General features: G+C 31.8%; 1 protein-coding gene across 7 annotated transcripts in view; it reads right to left on the bottom strand.

Moving 5' to 3' along the window:
• Positions 1 to 1,583: 1,583 nt before the first annotated feature.
• The window catches only part of dgkh (diacylglycerol kinase, eta), a 176,409-nt gene continuing 152,865 nt past the window's right edge, over positions 1,584 to 25,127 (bottom strand). For 6 of the 7 annotated variants that reach the window (XM_056464992.1, XM_056464995.1, XM_056464991.1 and 3 more), the window contains 4 exons: positions 24,077 to 24,196; positions 21,568 to 21,673; positions 15,818 to 15,948; positions 1,584 to 3,088 (listed from right to left, as the gene is read on the bottom strand). In XM_056464992.1, the coding sequence (XP_056320967.1) occupies positions 3,002 to 3,088; positions 15,818 to 15,948; positions 21,568 to 21,673; positions 24,077 to 24,196 (444 nt within the window). In that variant the 3' untranslated portion in view covers positions 1,584 to 3,001. The remainder of the gene's footprint in view (positions 3,089 to 15,817; positions 15,949 to 21,567; positions 21,674 to 24,076; positions 24,197 to 25,127) is intronic. The other variant, XM_056464994.1, reaches the window with a different exon arrangement.

Below are 25,127 nucleotides of genomic sequence, written 5' to 3'. Positions count from 1 at the left end.
ACGGGTACACTTACAACAAGAATAAACATGGTTTGAGTCAACCACAGTGGGTTTGTGTGGTGAATTATTGGCCGCCGAGAGCATAAAACCATCAAAACTCTCAACTTGACATTTAAAAACTAAACGGTACAAGCTAAAATGTGTAAATCACAATTTATAGGGTTTGTGCCTTTATAAAAATACTCAATTTTCTATGTACTTAACGATAATATGAATCAATTTTAGTGGCAATTTTATTTGGCGCCATGTGATTTTTTGGAATCTGGAGCCAAAACTTGTTGAGAACCACTAGTGTAATCCTATATTGATACATGAATGCTGTCAGGATTTTTTTTTATAATTATGACTAAACTCTAACCGAACTCTTCACATGTCTATTTTCCTTTTTTTAAGAAAATATCCTGTGCGGTTCCACCCCAAAAAACCCCAATCTGCTCTCCATATCGGTTTGAATTCTCACTTCAGGTAAACTGTGGCTAGAATCACATTTCTTGGGAACGCCACATCTTTTCCTCTTTCTGTCTGTATATATATCAACTACTACTTTGATGTTATCGAACACCCTCAGGAGGAACATTATAATATAACATAAACTGAAATCCAGTGTTATTATGAGTCCCATGTGTATTGTTGGTTGGGTTGGCTATATGTGTATAGAAATGTTCCATTTTATGGAAAGCAAGCAAAAAAATGGCACAACAGTTTTTATAGTCGTGTGAGAAAACATCCAGCCGTCTAGCAAATTATCCTGGAAGCACGGTTAAGACAGGATCAACAATTTGCTTATGGAAGAGTTATGAATTTTGGAGAGAACATGATTTGTTTGACCCCAAGTCCACTTTAATCCAAAACCAAAGAGGAGTGTGTCTCTTTTCGTTGTTGTTGTAGTTTTCCATGGAAAAACCTCACATAATAAAGCTTCGTCGAGAAGAAATGTATCAAAATAAATACAATATTGCACCTTCCATAGAGTACAACAGCACTTAACGTGTAAAGGCGGTTACTTAACAGAATAATTCACAAAGGTGTATTTACGGTGCTCTATGCACAAATAAATGTGTCGTCCGATAATATCGTATAAGCGTTCTATAATACAAAGGCTTTACTCGTAACTGGAGTTAACAGTTTAGACTTATATACAGTGCATATATTAACAAAGGAACATCTCTTATACCCTGTAATGCCACTGACCAAACGTAAATGATCCTATCGAAGTTGCGCTGGGCAAATATCAACTAAATATAACATTGCAGGTCAACTGCAATTTCCTATTTAAACAACTGAAGTCCTATTTAACGTAGAATTACGTTTTAAGTTACAAACATATGCCATGTATTTGTGTCCTGATTTGACCCTCTTTTTTTTTTAGTATGCTGTATACACTACACTACCTGACAAAAGTCTTGTCATCGATCCCAGTTGTAAGAGCAACAAATAATAACTTGACTTCTAGTTGGATCATTTGGAAAAAGTGGCAGAAGTTTTTGTATTAGATCATCTGTTGAACTGCATCCCATCATCACAAATACTGCAGAAGACCTATTGGAACCCTCATGGACCCAGATTCTCACAGAAATAGTTTGATGAAGGAAAAATGGTTTGGGTTTACATTTAATATGGGGGCGCGTAGAGTGGATGGCAACATCAACTGCCTGAGGTATCAAGACATTTGTGCTGCCCATTACATTACAAACCACAGGAGAGGGCAAATTCTTCAGCAGGAGAGCGCTCCTTCTCATACTTCAGCCTCCACATCAAAGTTCCTGAAAGCAAAGAAGGTCAAGGTGCTTCAGGATTGGCCAGCCCAGTCACCAGATATGAACATTATTGAGCATGTCTGGGGTAAGATGGAGGAGGCATTTGAGATGAATCTGACTTATCTCGATGAACTCTGGGAGTCCTGCAAGAACGCTTTCTTTACCATTCCAGATGACTTTTTTAATAAGTTGTTTGGGTCAGAGATGCATGAATGCAGTCCTCTAAGCTCATGGGAGCCTAATTAAAGCCTAATTCAATAATTAAAAATCAAGGCATAATCACATTTTATTTTGGTAAAATAAGCGTCTGATACCAAATGATTAACTAGAAGGCAAGTTATTATTCGTTGTTCCTAAAACTTGGATAGGCGACAAGCCTTTTGTCAGGTAATGTATAAACAATTCAGGGGACATTCAATTTAGTACTTCTATCACATAGATTTACCTACTGTACTGTATGTCCTATTTTAAAACATTAATAAAGCTCGTGGGACAATAAAATATGGCACGTGACACTGCTATTTGACACCAGGTTTCCATGCAGACGGTTAATTGGAAATAAAACCAGCAGTCTACTAGGACCAAAGGGATGCTTCAGTAGTAACAAACGGGATTATACTAAATTCATATAAAACTTGTTCAAGTGTTAGTTTGTACAATTTCATAAAACAAACAAACAAAAATAAACAAGACGCAAATCATGCAGTAAAATAGCTATCCAAATATAGCAAGCATACCATGCATCAGTATGTCACTGTCCAAGGAAACCCCTGTTGACCTATCCTGGACTGCACCGCAACTCATTATTCGATTGCGATACTCCTTCTCCTGTCTCCTTAAAATGTAAACAGTGCTTCAAAAGCAGAATATTGCTGACACATCACATCGCCCTCCTATTGTTGCCATCTACCACAAGAGCCACTCGGCTCATCTGAGAAAATAAAACGCTGTTTGTTTGGAAGTCCTGTTCTGCTACTTGATTCTGATTCTTGTAAAAGAGGCCAGAGGGTCGCGTGCATGATGAGAATTGCATACCTGATTGTGCCGGAATGGGCTTTTCTATGGGTCTAAAAAAGGTCTCTGACACAATCCTTGTCGTTTTGGCACCAGCGTTTTTGCTCTAAAACAAACATTCCTAGCTCCTTTTTTTTCTACAAGCTATTCCACAACTCCAAAGTGCTTCCTGAAAGCAGAGCTCAGCTTCAACTCGTCTTCTGCTTAGGAACGGAATGTGTGTTGATGTCTCACAGGTCCACCATCGAACTCTTGGCCAAGTCCTTAGTTCCCTGGAGAATTCTCTTCATATGGCCCACCTTCGAGATCCCCAGATCCTGTGGGAAGCAGACAAATGGAAGTCCCTTCAGAATGAGCGATCACAAATCAAGTCTTGCTTAATGCTGTATTGTGGGTAATGTGTGTGATGTACAGTTGCATATGGTTGGATATTATGCATGTGTGCTACTTACTACTTAATGTGATAGTGCACCCTAAAATGAACATTTAACTCACACAGTTGGTTGAAAACCTTAATTAGGTTCATATTTTTGGCTGTTGAGTAGACTATGTATGTCAATGGTTACAGGTTTACTATGGAAGTCAATGGTTACAGGTTTAACATTTTCTAAATATTCTTTTGTGTTTAACAGGAAAAAGAAAATTAAGTTAAATGAGTGAAAGGTGAGTAAATATGACAGAATTTTTAATTGGGTAAAATCTCTTTATATAAAATAACTATACAAGTTAAAGTGGGGTAGGTTTAGGGATAGTATTTTTTTATTACCCAGTTTATGTACAGGTATGACTATGATAAATACATTTTATTCACATGTAAAACTGGACGGTAATATAAAGTTCTACCAAATTTGTGGTAACACCTTAATGTACAGCCTTAATGTACAGTTAACACTAAATTAAATGCATAAATTACCAGAAAGCAACCATAAAACTAAAAGTATATTAAATGTTGTTATGTTAATAGGTACAAATTCATGCAGCTAACTACATTGTAACTGAAACCTTAGACATGAAAGTTAGATCAAATTTGTAAAGTAAAAAATTATTCAATAAATAAAAAACAATAATAATAAAATAGTACTAAATTTATAAAACAATAGATAGTTGAGAATATAATTTTACGACAGAAAATGATGTATATGTATTGTGTGTTTTATGACAATTCTTAGACTTTTTAAAGAAAGTTTTAAATACTTTTATTGTCAATATTCATATAAAATAGGGAAACATAATCATAAAATAATTGTCCATTATTATTTAGTTAATGCATTTACTAATCCGCTTGTTAAGTGTGACGTCACGCGAATGGGCTTCCAGGTCCAAGCGCTCTATCAAACTGTATGGGGAGACTCAACAAATGGTAATAATCAGCATTTACAGTACAAAGCGATGTAATACTTTAGAAAATTACGATCACAATATATATTTCCATGCCTAATATCCGATGGCCAGAAAGTGATACATTTTTTATAATTGTTAAAATTTTGGTATTTGTGATGCAGCAAGTCCAGAGACTGTTGTGTACATCACGATTTTATATAAAATTCACTTTAATGTTTGATATGACTAAAAAGTGGCCTTAAACGGATATTTTCTCAATTCAAATTAGTAGCCGGCTTGGACCTGGGAAACAGTATTCCATATGTTACGATCTAACAAGCGGATGTGAACAAATGCACAATAGAGTTATTACAGTATTTATTCAACATAAAATTTTAGTTAATGAAAATACAGTGATCAGTTGTTAGTTTTTCTTAACTCGCTGTGCATTAACTAATGTTAACAAGCGCAACTTTAAGATTGTACAGTAAGTTATTGTTGGTACCTAACATTAATGGATCATTATTTTAAAGTGAGCTCAAGATGAGTAATCACGAGGACAACTTAATTTATTTTAAACCTGTTATGTTTGTACAATATAAGCAGCAGATGTAAATGTGTGGGAAAATATACATAATAACAATGGACTCTTTTACCATGTTAGCTGTACCCATATATACCCATTTATTTCTAACTGTGCATCATACATTGGACATTCAACAGCTCCAGGGTTTTGTAAAAACTACACATCAAAGTTTCACATTTTGTATTTAATTCAACAGTCAGATCAAGTCCAATGCATTGTGGTTTTTTTTTTTATTCCCTTCCGTCTTTTTTTTTTTTTGCAAAAAAAGAAAGTCATATTAATGTTTTTTAAATAAGCTCTATTAGTTAACATTATGCAATATATGGAAAATATGCAAAATATGTTTAAAGAAACTTTCATCTCAGTTAATGTTAATTTCAACACCAACAAAACAACTTTAATATTGTATTAATTATTATTTAATTATAATTTTTTTAAAGAGTTAAATGTTTATTTCCAAAGTTGACAGATTATAATTAATAATAATATTAATAATTCATTACATTTATATAGTACTTTTTTGGGCACTCAAAGAGCTTTACATTACAATATTGTAAATACTGTAACAAATGTGTTGCTCATTATAAATTGTTTAATGAACTAGTGTTATCTAATAAACCTTACTGTAAAGTATTAGCAAAATGACTAATGAAGCCTTTTAAGCAGTTCTATTTATTTATTTTATTTTAAGTTCACATGCAGGCTATGTGAATGTATTATTTGGAGTCTTGAATAAAAGTCATACTACTTAACTGATTAAGTTAAAACGATTAAGAATATGTTCTTTAGTGTCCCTAAAGTATGAAGAAACCAACCAAGCTGCTATGAGGTAAAATCCAAAGAAAATGTGACATCTAGTGGCAGTTAGGCTGAATCAGGCATTAAACTGGTAAAATAAACTTCCTTTAAAGCCATTTGTTTACCTTGTATGCTAGTATGGTAATTCTATGTTGACATTATGCTAGCCTTTTTCCACCATGCTCTCTATATATTTCAGTCAACACTGCACATTACAACGGATTTAATCAATAGTATAACAATTTATGATGCCATTTAAGTACCATTTTTAAAAAGTAAAAAAATCTAAAGTTACTAGATTAAATTTGAATTATTTTGAAATTTAATAAAGTAAAAATTTCGAAAATAAAGTTGAAATTTTACAAGAATAAATCAAAATGTTTCAAGAATAATGTTGTAGTTATACGAGATTTAAGTTGTAATATTTTGAGAATAAAGTGGAAATGTTATAAGAATGAGGTCTAAATGTTACGAGAATAAAGTCAAAATTGTTATGAGAATAATGTTAATTTGTTATAAGAATAAAATCTAAATATTACGAGAATAAAGTCAACAAAAGAATAATGTCAATCTTACGAGAATAAATTCTAAATGTTATGAAAATAAAGTCGTACTGTTACGAGATTAAAGTTGTAATATTTTGAGAATAAAGTGTAAATGTTATATGAATAAAGTTTAAATATTACAAGAATAATGTCAAAATGTTATGAAAATAAACGAGAATAAAGTCTAAATGTTACGAGATTAAAGTTGTAATATTTTGAGAATAAAGTGTAAATGTTATATGAATAAAGTTAAATATTACAAGAATAATGTCAAAATGTTATGAAAATAAAAAACGAGAATTAAGTCTAAATGTTACGAGATTAAAGTTGTAATAATTTAAGAATACAGTGGAAAATAATGAGAATAATGTCAAAATGTTATGAGAATAAAGTCATAGTGATACAAGATTAAAGTTGTAACATTTAGAGTATAGTTGAAATGTTATAAGAATTAACTAGAAATGTTACGAGAATAAAGTTATAATGTTACAAGAATTAAGTTGAATTGTTACGAGAATAAATTCAAAATGTTACAAGAATAAAGTAAAAATGTTATGAGAATTAAGTCGAATTGTTGCAAGAATAAAGTCAAAATGTTACGAGAATAGTCAAAATGTTATGAGAATAAATTCTAAATGTTACAAGAATAAAGTCGTAGTGATACGAGATTAATTTCCAAATGTTATGAGAATAAAAAATGAGAATAAAGTCTAAATGTTATGAGAATAGTCTAAATGTTATAAGAATAATTTCTAAATGTTACGAGAATAAAGTCTAAATGTTATGAGAATAAAGTCATAGAGATACAAGATTAGTCTTAATATTTTGAGAATAAAGTAAAAAATGTCAAAGAATGAAGTCAAAAAGGTACAAAATAAAGTTGAAATGTTATGAGGATAATGTCAAAATGTTACCAGAATAAAGTTGCAGTGATAGAAGATTAAAGTCGTAATATTTTGAAAATAAGGTTGAAATGTTATGATAATAAAGTCCAAATGTTGTTTATAAAATGTTATGATAATAAAGTCCAAATGTTATGTTTATGAAATGTTATGATAATAAAGTCGAAATGTTATAATAAAGTCAAAATGTTATGTTTATAAAATGTTATAATAATAAAGACGAAATGTTATGATAATAAAGTCAAAATGTTATGTTTATAAAATGTTATGATAATAAAGTCGAAATGTTATGTTTATAAAATGTTATGATAATAAAGTCAAAATGTTATGTTTATAAAATGATATGATAATAAAGACGAAATGTTATGTTTATAAAATGTTATGATAATAAAGTCCAAATGTTATGATAAGTCGAAATGCTATGTGTATAAAATCTTATGATAATAAAGTCGAAATGTTATGATAAGTCGAAATGTTATGTTTATAAAATGTTATGATGATAAGGTCGAAATGTTATGCTTATAAAATGTTATGATAATGAAGTCGAAATGTTATAATAAAGTCAAAATGTTATGATAATAAAGTCGAATGTTATAATGAAGTCAAAATGTTATGTTATAAAATGTTATGATAATAAAGACGAAATGTTATGTTTATAAAATGTTATGATAATAAAGTCGACATGTTATGATAGTAAAGTTGAAATGTTATGTTTATAAAATGTTATCATAATAGTCAAAATGTTATGTTTATAAAATGTTATGATAATAAAGTCCAAATGTTATGTTTATAAAATGTTATGATAATAAAGACGAAATGTTATGTTTATAAAATGTTATGATAATAAAGTCCAAATATTATGCTAGGTCGAAATGCTATAAGTCGAAATGTTATGTTTATAAAATGTTATGATGATAAGGCCGAAATGTTATGCTTATAAAATGTTATGATAATGAAGTTGAAATGTTATGATAATAAAGTCGAAATGTTATGTTTATAAAATGTTATGATAATAAAGTCGAAATGTTGTTTATAAAATGTTATGATAATAAAGTCGAAATGTTATCTTTATAAAATGTTATGATAATAAAGTCGAAATGTTATGATAATAAAGGTCGAAATGTTATATTATAAAATTTTATAATAAAGTCAAAATGTTATGTTTATAAAATGTTATGATAATAGTCCAAATGTTACGTTTGTAAAATGTTATGATAACAAAGTCGAAATGTTATGATAATAGTCCAAATGTTACGTTTGTAAAATGTTATGATAATAAAGTCGAAATGTTATGATAAGTCGAAATGTTGTTTATAAAATGTTATGATAAAAAGACGAAATGTTATGTTCATAAAATGTTATGATATTAAAGTCGAAATGTTATGATAACTCGAAATGTTGTGTTTATAAATGTTATGATAATAAAGACAAATGTTATGTTTATAAAATGTTATAATAATAAAGTCGAAATGTTATCTTTATAAAATGTTATGATGATAAAGTCGAAATGTTATGATAATAAAGTCGAAATGTTATATTTATAAAATTTTATAATAAAGTCAAAATGTTATGTTTATAAAATGTTATGATAATAGTCCAAATGTTACGTTTGTAAAATGTTATGATAATAAAGTCGAAATGTTATGATAATAGTCCAAATGTTACGTTTGTAAAATGTTATGATAATAAAGTCGAAATGTTATGATAAGTCGAAATGTTGTTTATAAAATGTTATGATAAAAAGACGAAATGTTATGTTCATAAAATGTTATGATATTAAAGTCGAAATGTTATGATAACTCGAAATGTTGTGTTTATAAAATGTTATGATAATAAAGACAAAATGTTATGTTTATAAAATGTTATAATAATAAAAAAGTCGAAATGTTATGTTTATAGAATGTTATGATGATAAAGTCGAAATGTTATGATAAGTCGAAATGTTATGTTTAGAAAATGTTTTGGTGATGAAGTGGAAATGTTATGTTTATAAAATGTTATGATAATAAAGTCGAAATGTTGTTTATAAAATGTTATGATAATAAAGTCGAAATGTTATCTTTATAAAATGTTATGATAATAAAATCCAAATGTTATGATGAGTCGAAATGTTATGTTTATAAATGTTATGATAATAAAGTCGCAATGTTATGATGATAAAGTCAAAATGTTATGATAATAAAGTCAAAATGTTATATTTATAAAATGTTATGATAATAAAGTGAAAATGTTACGTTTGTGGAATGTTGTGATAATAAAGACGAAATGTTATGTTTATAAAATGTTATGATAATTAAGTCGAAATGTTATGATAATAAAGTCGAAATGTTATGATAATAAAGTCAAAATGTTACATTTATAAAATGTTATGATAATAAAGTCAAAATGTTATATTTATAAAATGTTATGATAATAAAGTCAAAATGTTATGTTATAAAATGTTATGATAATAAAGACGAAATGTATGTTTATAAAATGTTATGATATAAAGTCCAAATATTATGCTAGGCGAAATGCTATAAGTCGAAATGTTTTATTTATAAAATGGTATGATAATAAAGTTAAAATATTACGTTTATGGAATGTTATGATAATAAAGTCGAAATGTTATGTTTATAAAATGTTATGATAATAAAGTCAAAATGTTATGATAATAAAGTCGAAATGTTATGTTTATAAAATGTTATGATAATAAAGTCGAAATGTTATGATAATAAAGTCGAAATGTTATGTTTATAAATTGTTATGATAATAAAGTCGAAATGTTATGTTTATAAAATGTTATGATATAAAGGTCGAAATGTTATGTTAATAAAACGGTATGATAATAAAGTCGAAATGTTATGTTTATAAATGTGATGATGATGAAGTCGAAATGTTATGTTTATAAAATGTTATGATAATAAAGACAAATTTATGTTATAAAATGTTATGATATTAAAGTCGAAACGTTATAATAATAAAATGTTATGATAATAAAGACAAAATGTTATGTTTATAAAATGTTATGATATAAAGTCGAAATGTCATGATAACTCGAAACTGTTATGTTTATAAAATGTTATGATAATAAAGACGAAATGTATGTTTATAAAATGTTATGATAATAAAGACGAAGATTTTATGATAAAGTCATAGTGATACGAGATTAAAGTCCTAATTTGGAGAAAAAAAATGTTAAAATAAATGTTAAAAATAATGGTTTTTTATACAAGATTATCATTACAATATTTGGTCATAGAAAAGAACAACTGAGTTTCAAAAAGTAAGACTAATAATAACAGTAAATGTCACAACAGAGCTAAAAAAACAGTCAATCAAGACTGAAGCAGAGCTTGACTGGTTTAGAGCAAAAACACTTCTAATCCCCAATTAGCTTTTAAATCTGCTTGAGGACATCTTCAAAGACAGAATGAGGTTAAACCAGAAAAATGACAGGGACGTTTGAAATGGGGGGACATAACAGAGGCGTAAAAATGGCACAGTCCAAGGTTTACTGTAGTGCTTGTGATATAGTACTGTATATGCGTGACCAGAGCACCTTCCACATAAATATTCAGCATTACACAACACTGAGCTGTGTCTAACCATTATCTAATTCTTCAATACTGGGATGTGTGATCTATGAGGATTTATTGAATGTATTATGACATGTTTATATCTTCAACAAGGGCACATAAAAAGCATTGAGTGTCCTGGAAGGAAGTTTATGGACTGTAAAAAGATTTGTTAATTAACATGTTCCGTATTTCTCGATTCAAAGCTTTTTTTCTGTTTATTTATGGTTATGAATTGCATCATGAGACATTGGTCTCTGCTGTGTTGACTTTTGAGGTTGAAATTTCAACTTTTAGTAGACAGATTTTAGTTCAATTTAGTAGTTCGATACAAAATATCATATAAAAAATAATAGATAGAAAATAAAATTTGTAAAATAAGAAATACAAAAGTACTGGCAGTTTATTACCAGGTTTTTGTATTGTAATTTGCATCACCAATATAAAAATCACTTAAAAATGTTATAAAATGAGTTAAAACAACACAATTCTTAAGTGTTTTTGGGACAACTAAAATGTTTTACGTTCAATCCACTTAAATTTGTAAACACAATTAAGTTAACTTAGTCCATTTGTGTTGGGATAACATGAAGCGATTGTGTGGAACCCAGCATTTTATTAAGGTCATAAATAAATTCAGACTATTAAAATGTCAACAAAAGTCACTTTTTCAAGCTTTCCAACATCAGAAGTTGTTGGAAGAGAGATCAGATCCCATAATGCCAATTCAAAAGCATAATAATTGAAAATGAAAAAAAATATATTGAATCACAAATATAGAAAACTGTTAATTTACAGATGTTTATAGTGTAGTGCTCCATCATACTGTCAATTGTGATATATATATATTATATATAGATATATATATATATATATATATATATATATATATATATATATATATATATATATATATTATATATATATACGCAACACAACCATGATCAAGAGACCCTCCTTACATCTTATATTATCACCAGTCTCAAGTGTGTTTTGTGATTTGATCATTCAGGCCTCATGCAGAGGTAGCCAGACAAACACAGGCACCATTTCACCTGTAGTATTTTTTTTTTATTCTATTCAGTGGTTCTTAATTGGTTTTGCTGGTGTTTTCTTCCTTTTAAATAAGTATAGTTCAACTGAAAATGTTTATTTACTCACCCTCAAGAAGTTCCAAATGTTGTTTTAGATTATTTAAAGAAGATATTTTGAAGCATATTGGAAATCACTTGACATCCACTAAAAAAAAAAAAAACACTGGAAGTCAATGGTTGCTGCTTTCCAACACTCTTCAAAATGTCTTCTTTTGTGTTCAACAGAAGAAAAACACTCACAAGTTTATAACTGGTAAAAGGTGAGTAAATGATGACAATTTTCTTGTTTGGTCCATTGATTATGATTTTTTTATTTTGCATTTATTATTTAGATTTAACATTCTGTGAGAGCAGACCTGTGACTGTTTGAGAAACTGAGAACCACTGTCATATGTTGTGTCACCAATAAAAATGCCTTTAGTGGATAAATGTGGAAGTCAGGTGAACAAATCAAACTCAACCAAAATGATGCAGACAGCTTAACTTTGCTGGCAGCTAGCTCTCTGCAACTCTCACACGGTCGCCTACTGAAGCTAAGCAGGGCTGAGCCTGGTCAGTACCTCGATGGGAGACCACATGGGAAAGCTAGGTTGCTGCTGGAAGTGGTGTTAGTTAGGCGTTCAACCTGTGGTCTGTGTGGGTCCTAATGCCCCAGTATAGTGACGGGGACGCTATACTGCTCAGTGAGTGCTGTCTTTCGGATGAGACGTTAAAACCGAGGTCCTGACTCTCTGTGGTCGTTAAAAATCCCAGGATGTTTCATGAAAAAGATCCTGACCAAAATTTGCCAGTAAAGAAATTTTCAAAACTACCAAAAAAGGAAAAAAATCTAATTTGGAACGCATTTGTGCCATGATGTTCTAAAAAAAACATCATAGCACAAATGCGTTCCAAATTTGATGTTGATATCACAAGAAATTGAGATTACTATGTGATTGGTATAGGTGCTACACTCTTAAAATTGCAGATCAGCACCTAATATGGAACCCTGTCAGTCAGAATTTTCTCATGATATGTCAAGATAAAAAAATAATAATAATGTAATAATGTGGCAAATCTGCTGATACATTTCTATAAAATTTGACACTGTCCAGTAGTAGAAGGAGCTTTCTAACGAGCAAAAAATATATTTTTTTTGAGTGTTGTTAGAGCAGCTGATTGTAGTATTGGTAACCTAGTAACTAACAGTTAACAAGGCAAACATAATGGAGACAGCTGATGGAGTCACATGGGATTAATGTTTACTACATCAGAGATTATTCATCAAAACAACCTCAAGTGAGCATAAAAACTTTGTGAAATTAAGGAATTTTGATGTTTCAAAATCTAGATTAGCACAGGACTGCATACTATGTGTCATAAAATAGTATTTGAAAGTAGAATTTGTATGTCCCCAAATCGTCTTATGTTGAAATGAGTATTCTAAAAATACCCACATGGTCAAATATTTCCAGTAGAAATTTGAAGTACAGATCCGTGCTTACTGTAATCGACTCTAATGTGCATTGCTTGTGAATTTGATTAAACTACAATCATGGGTCAAAAAACTATAAACATGGTGGATACACAAAACCAACCGTTAAAAAGTTAGTTCACCCAAAACTGCAAATTCTGTCATTATTTACTCACTCTTCCCTTGTTCCAACCCACTTCAAGGTGAGTAAACAGTGTGTAAATTTTCCTTTTTGGGTGAACTATACCTTTAGGTGAAGAGGTTTTGGTTAATACATTTGAAGAGAAAATATTTAAATCACGTTTTTTTCTGTCTGATATTCATCTGCAACAACAATGTGAACTTTTAAAAGACGTGTTGCATTATTATGTAAACACCTGTGGGGATTTCTGTGCATGACAGACTCATATTCACCTGATGCTGCTTTTTCAATATGGTAGGAAAGATGATGTGTCAAGATAATTGACAGGGCATTTAAGCAACATAATAATCCATTAATGAGGGAGCAGTTTGTCCCAAAGCTTGCATACTCTCTTGCTACACAATCAAAAGTATGTATTTTTTCTTCACAAAAAAGTACTGTCAAAAAATGCTGGGTGTCACACAATTCCTTCACGCTGTCCTAACACAAATCGATAAGTTAACTTAATTATTTTATACAAATTTAAGTGGATTGAACATGAAAGAATTAAATTGTAACAAAAAAACTCAAGAATTGTGTTGATTCAGCTCATTTTGAATCAGTAGCAAAAATAATTGTTTGAGTTTAAATACTTTTAAAACTTAGTATAAGTAGGCAAATTGGGACGCAGCAAGGGTGATGGAAACCAGTGGTGTAGTCCTTGCTATACGCACGTATACTCAGTATGCTTACTTTTTTCAACGAGCTGTTTGGGTATTACCACTTCTGAGGATCAATAATTGCATATACCCTCGTTATACTCACTTATTTTTCTGATTAAAACACTAATATGTTTTTTTATGAGGCAAAGACTACTCTTAAATCGCGTAACAATATGCAATTTAAAAGGGTAACTACTAGTATATAATAGCGACAACAGAAGACAGAGTCCTAATAGTTTGGTTTAAAACAAACATGCACGAATCTGACAATCAAAAATAATATCTGATTGATGTTTAAAGGAACATATTAATTGTAAAGTAATAAGCCAGTAAAGAAAGTAAGTTAAAAAGCTGTCTTTCCATCTATGCACAGGCCCTATTGAGTTAACTTAAATAAAAGTTAACTAAATTGTTGTAACTATCTTGATTGACTCTTTTTTCAGTATTAAAATGATTATAAAAGCTACATACTGTATACATACAGCCAATTGCCAAGGCTAGCTTATATATATAATATTATATAGCTAATGAATCAAAGAAACACTGACTTTCACCGTTTCTTTGCCTACTTTTATTTAAAATTTGGGTCGAGTGGAATAGTACACCACCTTTCTTTTAGGACTACACCACTGATGGAAACTATATCCGAAATCGCCCCATACCCTCATTCACTATTCCCTACATCAGTCTACTAAAATAGTCCACTTGAAATGAGTGAATGAGAGTGAATGAAAACAAGTGAGGGAATTCAAACAATCAGCACACCTCAAGGGATGCCATTTTGTTTCTGTTTTGCTGGTTGATAAATCTCTCAGGCAGATTAGGTTTTAAAGAACCTGTAATAGTCATTTAACACTTAGTGAGCTGTATATTAGCAATAAAACAAAGTATTTTGATGTCTGTCATGTATACATACTGTACATTACTTTAATTAAATAATACTTTGTTGAAACTTTTCACTGACAGGATTCTGAAATATGGCCGCCATCTTGTGATTAGAGGCAAAATCATTTGGCGCAGATTAGATTTTAAAGAACCTGTAATAGTCATATAACACTTAGTGAGCCGTCTATTACCAATAAAACAAAGTATTTTGATGTCTGTTATGTATGCATACTGTATGTTACTTTAATTAAATAATACTTTGATGAAACTTTCACTGACAGGGTTCCGCAATATGGCCGCCATCTTGTGGTCAGATGAGAAATCATTCATTGCGCAAACCCTCACAATGCAATTTGGGTGTTTTCTAGTTGTTTAGTGTGCATGGGTTGTGCGCTCATTATTGTGTGATTAACTGAGTGCACTTCAGAATGTCCACAAATGGCTGCTGCCTCAAATACAGCACTATTTAAGAATATGCGGGCGATTTTGGATACAACCTCAGCTACCGACAGTTAAAATTTTACAATCTAATCAACCCCAAACTTACAACAGTAGTGCTGATAGTCTATATATATATATATATATATATATATATATATATATATATATATATATATATATATATATATATATATATACTGTATATATATATATGTATATCTTCCCCTCCCAATCCTTTTTGTTCATACCATGTGTAAACAGGGCCTCATTTGCTGAAAATTCTTGTCAAATCACGTACACAAAAATTTTCTGTACTCATGAGCTACAAAAACACACAACCAGAAAATATTTGCATTTTTCAATCCTAGCCAACTTAAAATAGACCTACAGTATGTGCGTCAGGCCAGTTAGCCGTGTAAGTACTTGGAGACCTGAATGACACTTGCACAGAGGAAGCCAAGCAGAGCAGTGCAGCACAAAATAGCAAACAGGGTGACAGGTAAGATGACAGAAAGAGAGAGATAGATAGAGAGAGAGAGAGAGAGAGAGATGGACAGAGAAAAGAAGGTTTCGGTTGATCTGAGGGACATCGTGAGGCACAGAAAAGGGGTTGTGTGTATACCTTAAGGTCTCTCCTCTCCAGGTGCAGGAGCTCGGAGCCGCGGATGTCGTGGCGGATGAAGGTGTCTTTGTACTCTCCCAAGCTGAGCTGCTCCAGCCAGATGGCCACCTCCTCAGTACCCCACCTCTGAACTACACAAGTACAGAGCGAGAAGCCCCCTTCAGTGTCCAACCCCCGTACACTCGCAGGACACAAGCAAACAGGGTCAGGCCGAGAGGAGGAACAAGTGAAGAGCTCGGATGCAAAAAAACTCAAAGTGCAGTCTGAAATGGTCTTCTAAAATGAGCATTTTTTCTCAGCCTAGTGTGTGTAGGTTCAGTAATTTTACTTTTATGGCATATGAGATGTTCTTTTCATTGCCATTTAAAGGATAGTTCACCCAAAAAAAAATCACAATTTTGTCACTATTTACTCACAAAATTTAATACTGCTTGAATGTCTTCTGTTGAAAAAAAAAGATATTTAGAAGAAAGCTGAAGAACGTTGACTTGCATAGTGGGAAAAACAAATACAATGGAAGTCAATCATTCAGCTTTCTTCAAGAAATCTTCTTTTGTGATCTATTTATCAAAATATAAATTTTTTAACACAAAAGAAGATATATTGAAGAACTTTGAACCACTGACTTTAGTAGTATTTGATTTTCCTGTTATTGAAATCAATGACTTTCGCCATTCTTCGAAATATCTTCTTTTGTGTTCAACAGAATGAAACCCTAACCAATAATAGCTTTGGAATTTTCCGTAGGTTTTAGTTTTTATTTGGTTTTGACTTTTTGTTTTCAAATTCAGTTAGCTTTAATTCGTTTTTAGAAGTGGATTTACTAGTTTTTATATTGAAATTTTTTATATTTTTATATTGAAATTGCTTAGTTTTATTTGAGTTTTTATTAGTTTCAGTTTCTTTTTTATACATTAGAATATTTGTTAGGTGCAAGATGCTAAATCATTAGAACAAAAATTGCATAGGCTAATAAAAACTTAACCAAAGACACATTTTTGAAAACGTGTATTCAGAGGACACATGACCATCTACAACTACCATCTGCCTATCCTCAAATTCAATACAACAGCCCACAACATAGCTGCCTTAAGTGAAAAACGTGTGCAAGACTGCTTCTGAGGTTAGATACACAGTAGTGATGGCAAGTTTGGATCTTTAATGAGAACCAGATCTTTTGTGACAATCTTCCCAAGTTTGGAATCAACATTTTAAAAATATGTAGTCAGCAATCATAATTTCAGTCATTTAAATCATCACCATGATCTGAAAAGTTTCTTACAATTATGGTTTGCAACCCAACTGAAGCATGATTCACTTATTTAAATTCCATTACGCCTTTCTGTTATAAACTTACATTTTGCCAGATCCTCTCATTTAAGCCCTCTCATTTTACCCATTTAGTTCAGTCACAGCAGGCTGTCATGTACTGTTTGTGTTCGGTGCACTGAATCAAGTATGCACAGTATTATCAGTTCACCCGTTCTCAAATCTGATCTCTGTGTACTGTTTTATTACTGAATAACTCAGGAAATTGGTTTATTTCGAGTCAGAGAGGGGTATCAGGTATGTTAAAAAGTATGTTGTTTGTGGATGAGTGCTTACTGGAGACGCGAATCGTTTCAAATGATTCAGTTCGATTTGGTGAATTAGCTCAACTGGTGATCTGGTTAAAAAGAATGATTCGTACGCGATTGCGATCACTAATACAGAAATAAAACCCATTACTGGACACAGATGTGTTAAATTAATACTTTTGAGTATCTGGGTTGTATGCTTGGGTTGTATTTAATGCTTTCACCGTGTTGCTGTCATGTTGTTGTTTTTTTGTCGCAGAAGCAACAGAAAGGACTAACTGGGGGAATATTGTATACAAATACAAATCTCTTTTCGTTCAACACTGGTTTGAAGCAAATATTTTGCTTGTTAGTCAGTCATTTAATTCAAATGGCCATTTATTAAATTATAAAGAATCTGTTAATTCAGTTCAATATTCCTGATATTCCAATATTTTGTATTTGATGCCATACCATCTGGAGTTATTAGGTTATTACAAGTCATGCCCTATTCTTCTATCCCCCCCCCCCCCCCCCCCCCCCCTTTAGACCCTTCTACTACAATGGTAGAAAAATGTTGTTTCTCTGCAACTTCTTCAAACAAATCAATACGCTCTTTATTTCTTAATGGAATTGTATTAGTTCCAAATGTTACTTTTTATTGGAATTCTTTTGTTTCTGATATTGATTGGAGAAAAATATGGCTCATCCCAAATAGCTACTTAATTACAAATAAGATAAAAGAAGTTTAATTTAGAATTATTCATCATACATATCCAGTCAATACTCTCTTAGTAAGATATAAAAAGGTATTGATACTAATTGTTTATTTTGTAAGCAACACCCAGAGTCCATAGTTCACTTATTTTGGCAATGCAGTTACTCTAACTTGCTTTGGAAAGATTTTTCTCATTTTGTAATTGAAAATGTTGATAAAGACTTTTCCTTACTATGGGGAAATGTTTTGTTTGTTTTTGTTAATTATAAAACAGAAGCCTTACGTAAAAAAAAGAAAATATGTTTTCTTAATCTTCTTATCTTATTAACAAAATTTTATATACATAAATGCTAATTTTTTAAACCAAAAACCCTTATATATACACACACACATATATACATATATATATATATGCTTACTGAAATGCAGTATAACTTTCAAAAAAGGCTTTAAAAACAACTGAAATTTGTAAATTATACAATTAAACATTGTTTTTGTTTTTTCTTTTGTTTTTCAGGGTTCATACGGTCATGGAAAACCTGGAAAAGTCATGGAATTTTGACATGGCATTTTCTAGGCCTGGAAAAGTTTTGGAAAAACAGAAAAACCCCAAAATTTGAAAAAGTCATGGAAAACAGATCTCTGTATACTTGAATATAGGTTATTTACTTCTTTTCTGTTCTTGGCTAATCACATACTCTCACATTATTAGTTCAGTGTAAGCATGATCTGAATTAATTTTACATAGATATAAATATGAATTGAAACTAAATAGATTGTGTTTTACGATATGCTGTGATAAATATGAACATGCATTGTTTTTCTTGGAAAAATCATGGAAAAGTCATGTAATTTTAGAAGTAAAAATGTGTTATGAACCCTGTTTTTTTGTTGTTGTTTTCTTTTTCAAAATGTGTTTTTTTTTCATTTTCTTTTTATAATGTACTGTGATTGTATATTCTGTGATCAGGATTACAGACTCTGAGGTGCCGTATGGGTCAAACACCTGAAGTATGTGTAAAACTGGCAGCGCTAAGAAAAAGATTTACTTCTAAAAGGCTTATGTATTAAATACATTTACAAAGATGAAAACGAAAGACGTTATTGTTATAATTTTAGTTTTATAAGTACACAATACCCTTTAAGTTTTTATTTTGGTTAACGAAAATGTTTTTTCAATTTTAGTTAAAATTTTTTCGTTTGTTTTCATAAACTATAATAACTTTGACCCAAACAGGTTTGGAACAAGTGAAAAGTGAGTAAATATTCAGAATATTTAGTTTTGGATGAACTATCCTTTTAAAATGAACATAAACATAGAAGGCTGAGAAAGATGCTCATTTAAGAAGAGCATTTCAGACGGCACTTAAGAGTTTTTTTTTTTTTTTTGCATCAGAACTCTTCAAGTCAACAAAACAACAACAAAAGGAAAAGAGGACCAATAAATAAATAAACAAACAAATCAATCAAACAGGAAAGAGAAGACGCAGAGAGAAGTGGTGGCAGCAGCTGGCAAAGAGAGGGTTAAACAGGTTCGGTTTGGTCACTGGAACACCCAGAGGTGTTTCTGGCATGCAGGTTATCACCATCATCCCATTAAGAGCACACACAGAGACAGGAGAAAGAGGAGGAAAGAGGAGGAGGGAATGGGAGGCTGAAGCCTTTGCAAACTAAATGCTCCTAAAAAACGTCCTGCGCTGGAAGAAAATCCCAACAGCTAAGCTAAATATACGCTACTTGTTTTGGTGATGGTAAATCTCTGTAATAGGCACTGTAATGTTCAATTTAAGAGTGCAGACATATGCGAATCTGTTATGAAAGTCATCCTGGCCTGAAAATGCTGAAGAATATGATGGATTACTGTTTGTAAACCTATTTTGATCCCTTTGCAATCCTTTTTGCAGAGTATGAGGCAAGTATGTACTATCCCCAGAAATCTGGTCTGTCTCAGCAGGGATTAAAGGTGACATGTGGAATTTTCTTTGGTATGCCTAAACAACTAGACAGCCACAAGCACATATTGATTCTCTGGATTGTTTCCAAATTTGTAAAATGATCAGAATTTAATTTCGAATGATAAACAACTTAGTATGTTTAATTGATTGATATTGAAAAATATTGATGAATTATTTTCTGAAGTGACTCTGACGCTTTATAAAGATGCTTTATTTTGTTATGTAATACTAAATATTAATTTATGATTGACATTAAAAGTATTAGTTTAAAATCTAAAGAATTATTATTAAAATTATATTATTACTAATTATATTATTATTAGAATTATAATAAGAATATATAGAATTAATATAAAATTAGAATTATTTTAAAATCTAAAGGCATACAGAAACCAAATAACCTTAAAGGGACAGTTCACCCAAAATTGACAATTCTGTCATGATTTACTCATCCATCACTTGTTCAAAACCTATTTGAGTTTCTTTCTTCTGTTTCTTTCAAAAGAAGATGTTTTGAAAAATGCTGATAGCTGCCATTGACTTCCATAGTTTTCTTTTCCTACTATGAAAGTCGATGTGTCAGAGCAACCAGCATTCTTCAAAACAACTTCTCTTGTGTCCAACAGAGGAAAGAAATTCATAGGTTTAAAACCATATGATAGAGAATGAATGATTTTTGTGTGACCTACCCCTTGAAGAAAGTTTTAGCCTCAGTCAGATAATCTGCTTTGGTCTAAATGGCAGATCCTTGCCAGAATAAACTGCAGTGTCGACTAGAATTTATGCCAAAACTTTGGCTTTAGACATCTGAATATGACTAAATAATGCTGTTTGAGTCAACCAATGACAAGAGTTTGTGGGCGGGACAGTCAATTTAGCCAGGAGTCTAAGTATAAGGAGTTGGAAACCAGTTCAAAAACAATCAATATTTTTGCAATTCCTTTCAGTGCTGCTAGTGACACCAATTCCACACTTCATCTTTAAGCTGTGCAGCAGATAGAGCGCAAAATGACATGTTTGGGTGTGAATGAGTGATTTTTGTAGCTCCCCTTCTGTTCGATACACCTTGGTTTGTGCCTGTTGTTCATGTTTAGACACATGGACTGTTTCTGACTCACAGGACAACACCATGACCAGAGAGGAGTGCAGGGGTGCTCATGGATGGTTGGGTTGAGGACTGAGGACCACTAGACATGAACAGAGAATCCTCTCGGAAGAGGACGTACATGCTGAACGGCGCTCTATTTCATCACACAGGCTGCGTGTCACTGCCTCCGTATGTCCATGGACATCGTCTTAGTAATTTTTTTACGAAAATTAAAAGAACAAAACAAAAAACAAGTCCAGTCTCAATGTCTCGCTTGTGGATCTTTTCTAATCAAACCAGTAAAATGTAACACTTAAACACTTTTACATGACAATGAATTCAACAAAGCATGAGGAACCTGTGATTTTAGTGTACTTCTGATGTGAGGATATTCAAGTATATGTGGACACACACAAACGCATTCACAAACATACCTGATTGTGGGCTAGACTTCTTGGGCACTTTCTCTTTCTTGAACTTTGGCACTATGCGGAACATGCCACTCCGACTGTTTCTTTTTCCGTACTCGAGGGAGGGATCCTGTCTCACACAACATAACATGTCAGTCTTTTAGTCAAGGGACTGCAAAACAGTCATTCAGTTCATATTGATCAAATATTTGTATTATAGTATGTATGACTTGCTTGTTTGTGCAGTAAGGTGTCTTAAAGGTGCAGTATGTAAGTTTGACACCCAGTGGTTGAACTAGGTATTGGAGGTTGCATAGGTGCAGGTTGCCAGATTGAGGACCAGATTGATGATTGAATCATGTTCTTTATAAAAGCAACAGCACGCAATAGAAGGAATATGTTACATATTACAAGGAGTTTTTGTTCTAACCAACACTCGAATTGATATATTAGAAACGGTTTCTATTTCTTACAGCTGAACAACAGGATAAACTGACAATGATCACCTCAGGTAAACCTTGTGTGTTTTATTCAGCCTTGAATGCTAATAATTTGAGTTTTAATACCATTTTACATGACATTCATTGGCATACTACTAAAAGCAGCAGCAAATAGTTCACCTCAGATCTTAAAAATAAAATTAACCCTTCGAAACTTTAGATCTCTGACTCAAAACCAACCTATATCAGTAATTCAGCATGTACATTTAATAATGTTAAAGAGCTTTAATACGTATTAATTAGATTTTAAACCTTACCATTTCATGAGTGAGTGCATATTCTGTGCTTCTGAATGGCTGTATTTAAATTTCTTTCGTGTTATGTCTGGTGCAAACAGCCAAATTGCTCATCACTCGGCATGTTTCTTAAATATCTCCAAACATATTATGGTATTTATATGCTTTAGAAGAGTCAAAAACTTGCATACAGCACCTTTAATGTTTTTAAAAGCCTCTAAAAAGCTCAGTATTATTTTATCAGTATCAAATACAATAAAAAAGGAGTAATACTGCTAAACATTATTATGATCATATTTTAAAAATTATATTGAATCCGTGCATTTTTCAGAGCCACTGATTAAGAAATATTTCTGATGATTATCAATGCTAAGTCAGGGTTTTACTGCCTATTAATGGATTTTTAAACAGCTGAGCTTCTTACTACTTCTGGGGAAGCTGTGATCCATTAACCTGAATCTTTGATGGATAGAAAGTTCATAACTGAAAGTCTAACTGAAATCTAAATTGTGTCTAAATTAAAAAAAGAATCACAGATTACAAACAATGTAATAGAAAAAAATCACATTGGCTCCATAACTTATGAATGGTAGTGGATATTTAGAAAAGAACAAAGAATTGTCACCACAGTCTCATTAGAAAAACATGCTTCAGCATAAATATTTGTTAAACCATAACAACGTACTTCAATATACATTTGACTGTAGTTTCTAGATAAAATGACACTATGGGGCAATATGACGCAACAACTTTGATTCCTTTTCACAATAATGATAATTACAGGAGCATTTTATCAACAAATAAAAGATTATTTTCAATTTATTTTCTTTGCACAACACCAAATAAATACTACTAAACTACTAAAGTACCACTATGATTTGTAATCAAATACATTTTGATTACAAATCATAATTGTACCTAGCGCCCTCTAGTGGATTTGTCATCTGAAACGTGTGACGAAACATACTAGGAGCAACGTATTTTACATTTAGCAAAAATGTAGGGCAAGGCACGCATTTTGGGTAAGGATTATATTATCAAAAAGAAGACAAAAGCTGTGTTTGCATTCAAAAATGCGAATTAACTTTATGCGCAAAACTGGATTATCCAATAAAACACGTGCAAATAAAGCAGTGTTTCCATCCAATGAGTCAACGTGAACAAAATCGTCATTTCCTGATTAACTGGCACCAAATATCAACAGTAAAAATGGAATTTGCTGCTGTAGGAGAAGCTGCGTGAATCTTTTCTTCATTTAATAAATGACTTGCACCTCAGAAGGCAATTCTGACACACAGTGAACGCGCAGTGGCATTTGACGGCATAAGACGCAGAGCACAGACGCTCTTGATTCTGGAGGTCAATAATAATATAATAACACTAATACTGAAATGGTTAAGGCGTTTTAGAATGACCAAAACAACATTTTAGATGTTTTACAATGTGCTCAGCCTGCTGGTTTTTCCATTGACACACATTTTCATCATTGACACGCATTTTAATGCGCATATTGGTATTTGTTCAGTAAAAGTGTTTCCATCGTAGTTTATGCAGATCTTGCCGTTTCCATCAATCGTTTATGCGCATATCCAAAATGCGCATAAAAATGGGTAGATGGAAACGTAGCTAATAACATTTATTGTATGGAAAAACCTGTTTATGTTTGCCAAAAAAAAAAAAAGGTCACACTGGGTTGTAACTAGATGTTCCCTTTTGAAAAATATCCTTGAAGGTAACAGGCTTGGGTAGATAACAGCTTCTAGATGTTTTTTCTTTCTTTCTGTAGGATATGCTCACCTCCTCATCATTGGGCTGTAAGATGTGGTAGAGCCAAGGGATCTCAACCAGCTTGCCTAGTTCAACCTCGACGTTCTGCAGCGCAGTGGACAGCAGCTCTTCATGCGGAGGGTCCAGTTGCTACAGACATAAAATCACAGCTTATAGAAGGCGCAGGCTGACATTCCTGTTCATGCAGTCTGTTATTAATCACATCATCTAATACATTGCCTGGTCTCTGCTAATTCTTCAGCCAGTAAGATTGCTGCTAAACATTTAAACTGGTTCAGTGTTTACTGTGAGCTTGTTCTGCAGTGTGTTTGTTTAAACAGACGTCACATATCTAACATGCTCACAGCAGAATATCGCTGTATCCACTAGGGAATCATTTAAAGTTTGCTGACAAACTCTCATTGGAATTTAAATAAATGTGTTGTGCTTCACAGAACATCCACCAGGTGGCGCTCACAGTACAGATTAAATCAAGGTTATCTAATTATTCTGTTGCTTAAAACTTTATACCTTGTTTTAAAATATGCTGTTTTACATTTAAACCATTATTTTGATCATGTATTTTATTTTTAAGATAAATAATATATAACATTATATATAACAGGATAACTTTTATCCTGTCTCTCCAAAACTTAATGCAAAACTTTAGATTTTAGCAAATATGAACAAAACATGGAGACCAGGTGTCGAGTCCTCCGCCTTCAGAACTGGCCACTTATGAGAATGAAGCTCTGCTGCTCCCTACTGGTAATGTATTTCCTGAGTAAGTGCTGTGGCTAACTGCAGCTAGTCATGGCATTAAGACATGCATTTCTAAAAGCCACATCTGTATTTGAAGTTTCAGGTTAAAATTATCCCACAAAAACTCATAGCAGCAGATACAAAAGGACTAACATTATCTCTAGTGGTGTAACGGATCACAAATCTTTAGCCAATCTTTAGTCGGATTAGCCAAAAAAGGGGAGGAGACAAATGTCATTTGCTTTCCATTTATTACAAAAACAGCACTGCAAGAAACTTTTGGTTTTAACACACTGAACTTAGAATCTGTAATTTTATT

The sequence above is a fragment of the Danio aesculapii genome, chromosome 9 (assembly GCF_903798145.1).
Source record: "Danio aesculapii chromosome 9, fDanAes4.1, whole genome shotgun sequence".
Lineage (NCBI taxonomy): Eukaryota > Metazoa > Chordata > Actinopteri > Cypriniformes > Danionidae > Danio > Danio aesculapii.
Note: the sequence above shows the minus strand (reverse complement) of the source record. Positions and strands in the feature narration are given on the sequence as shown.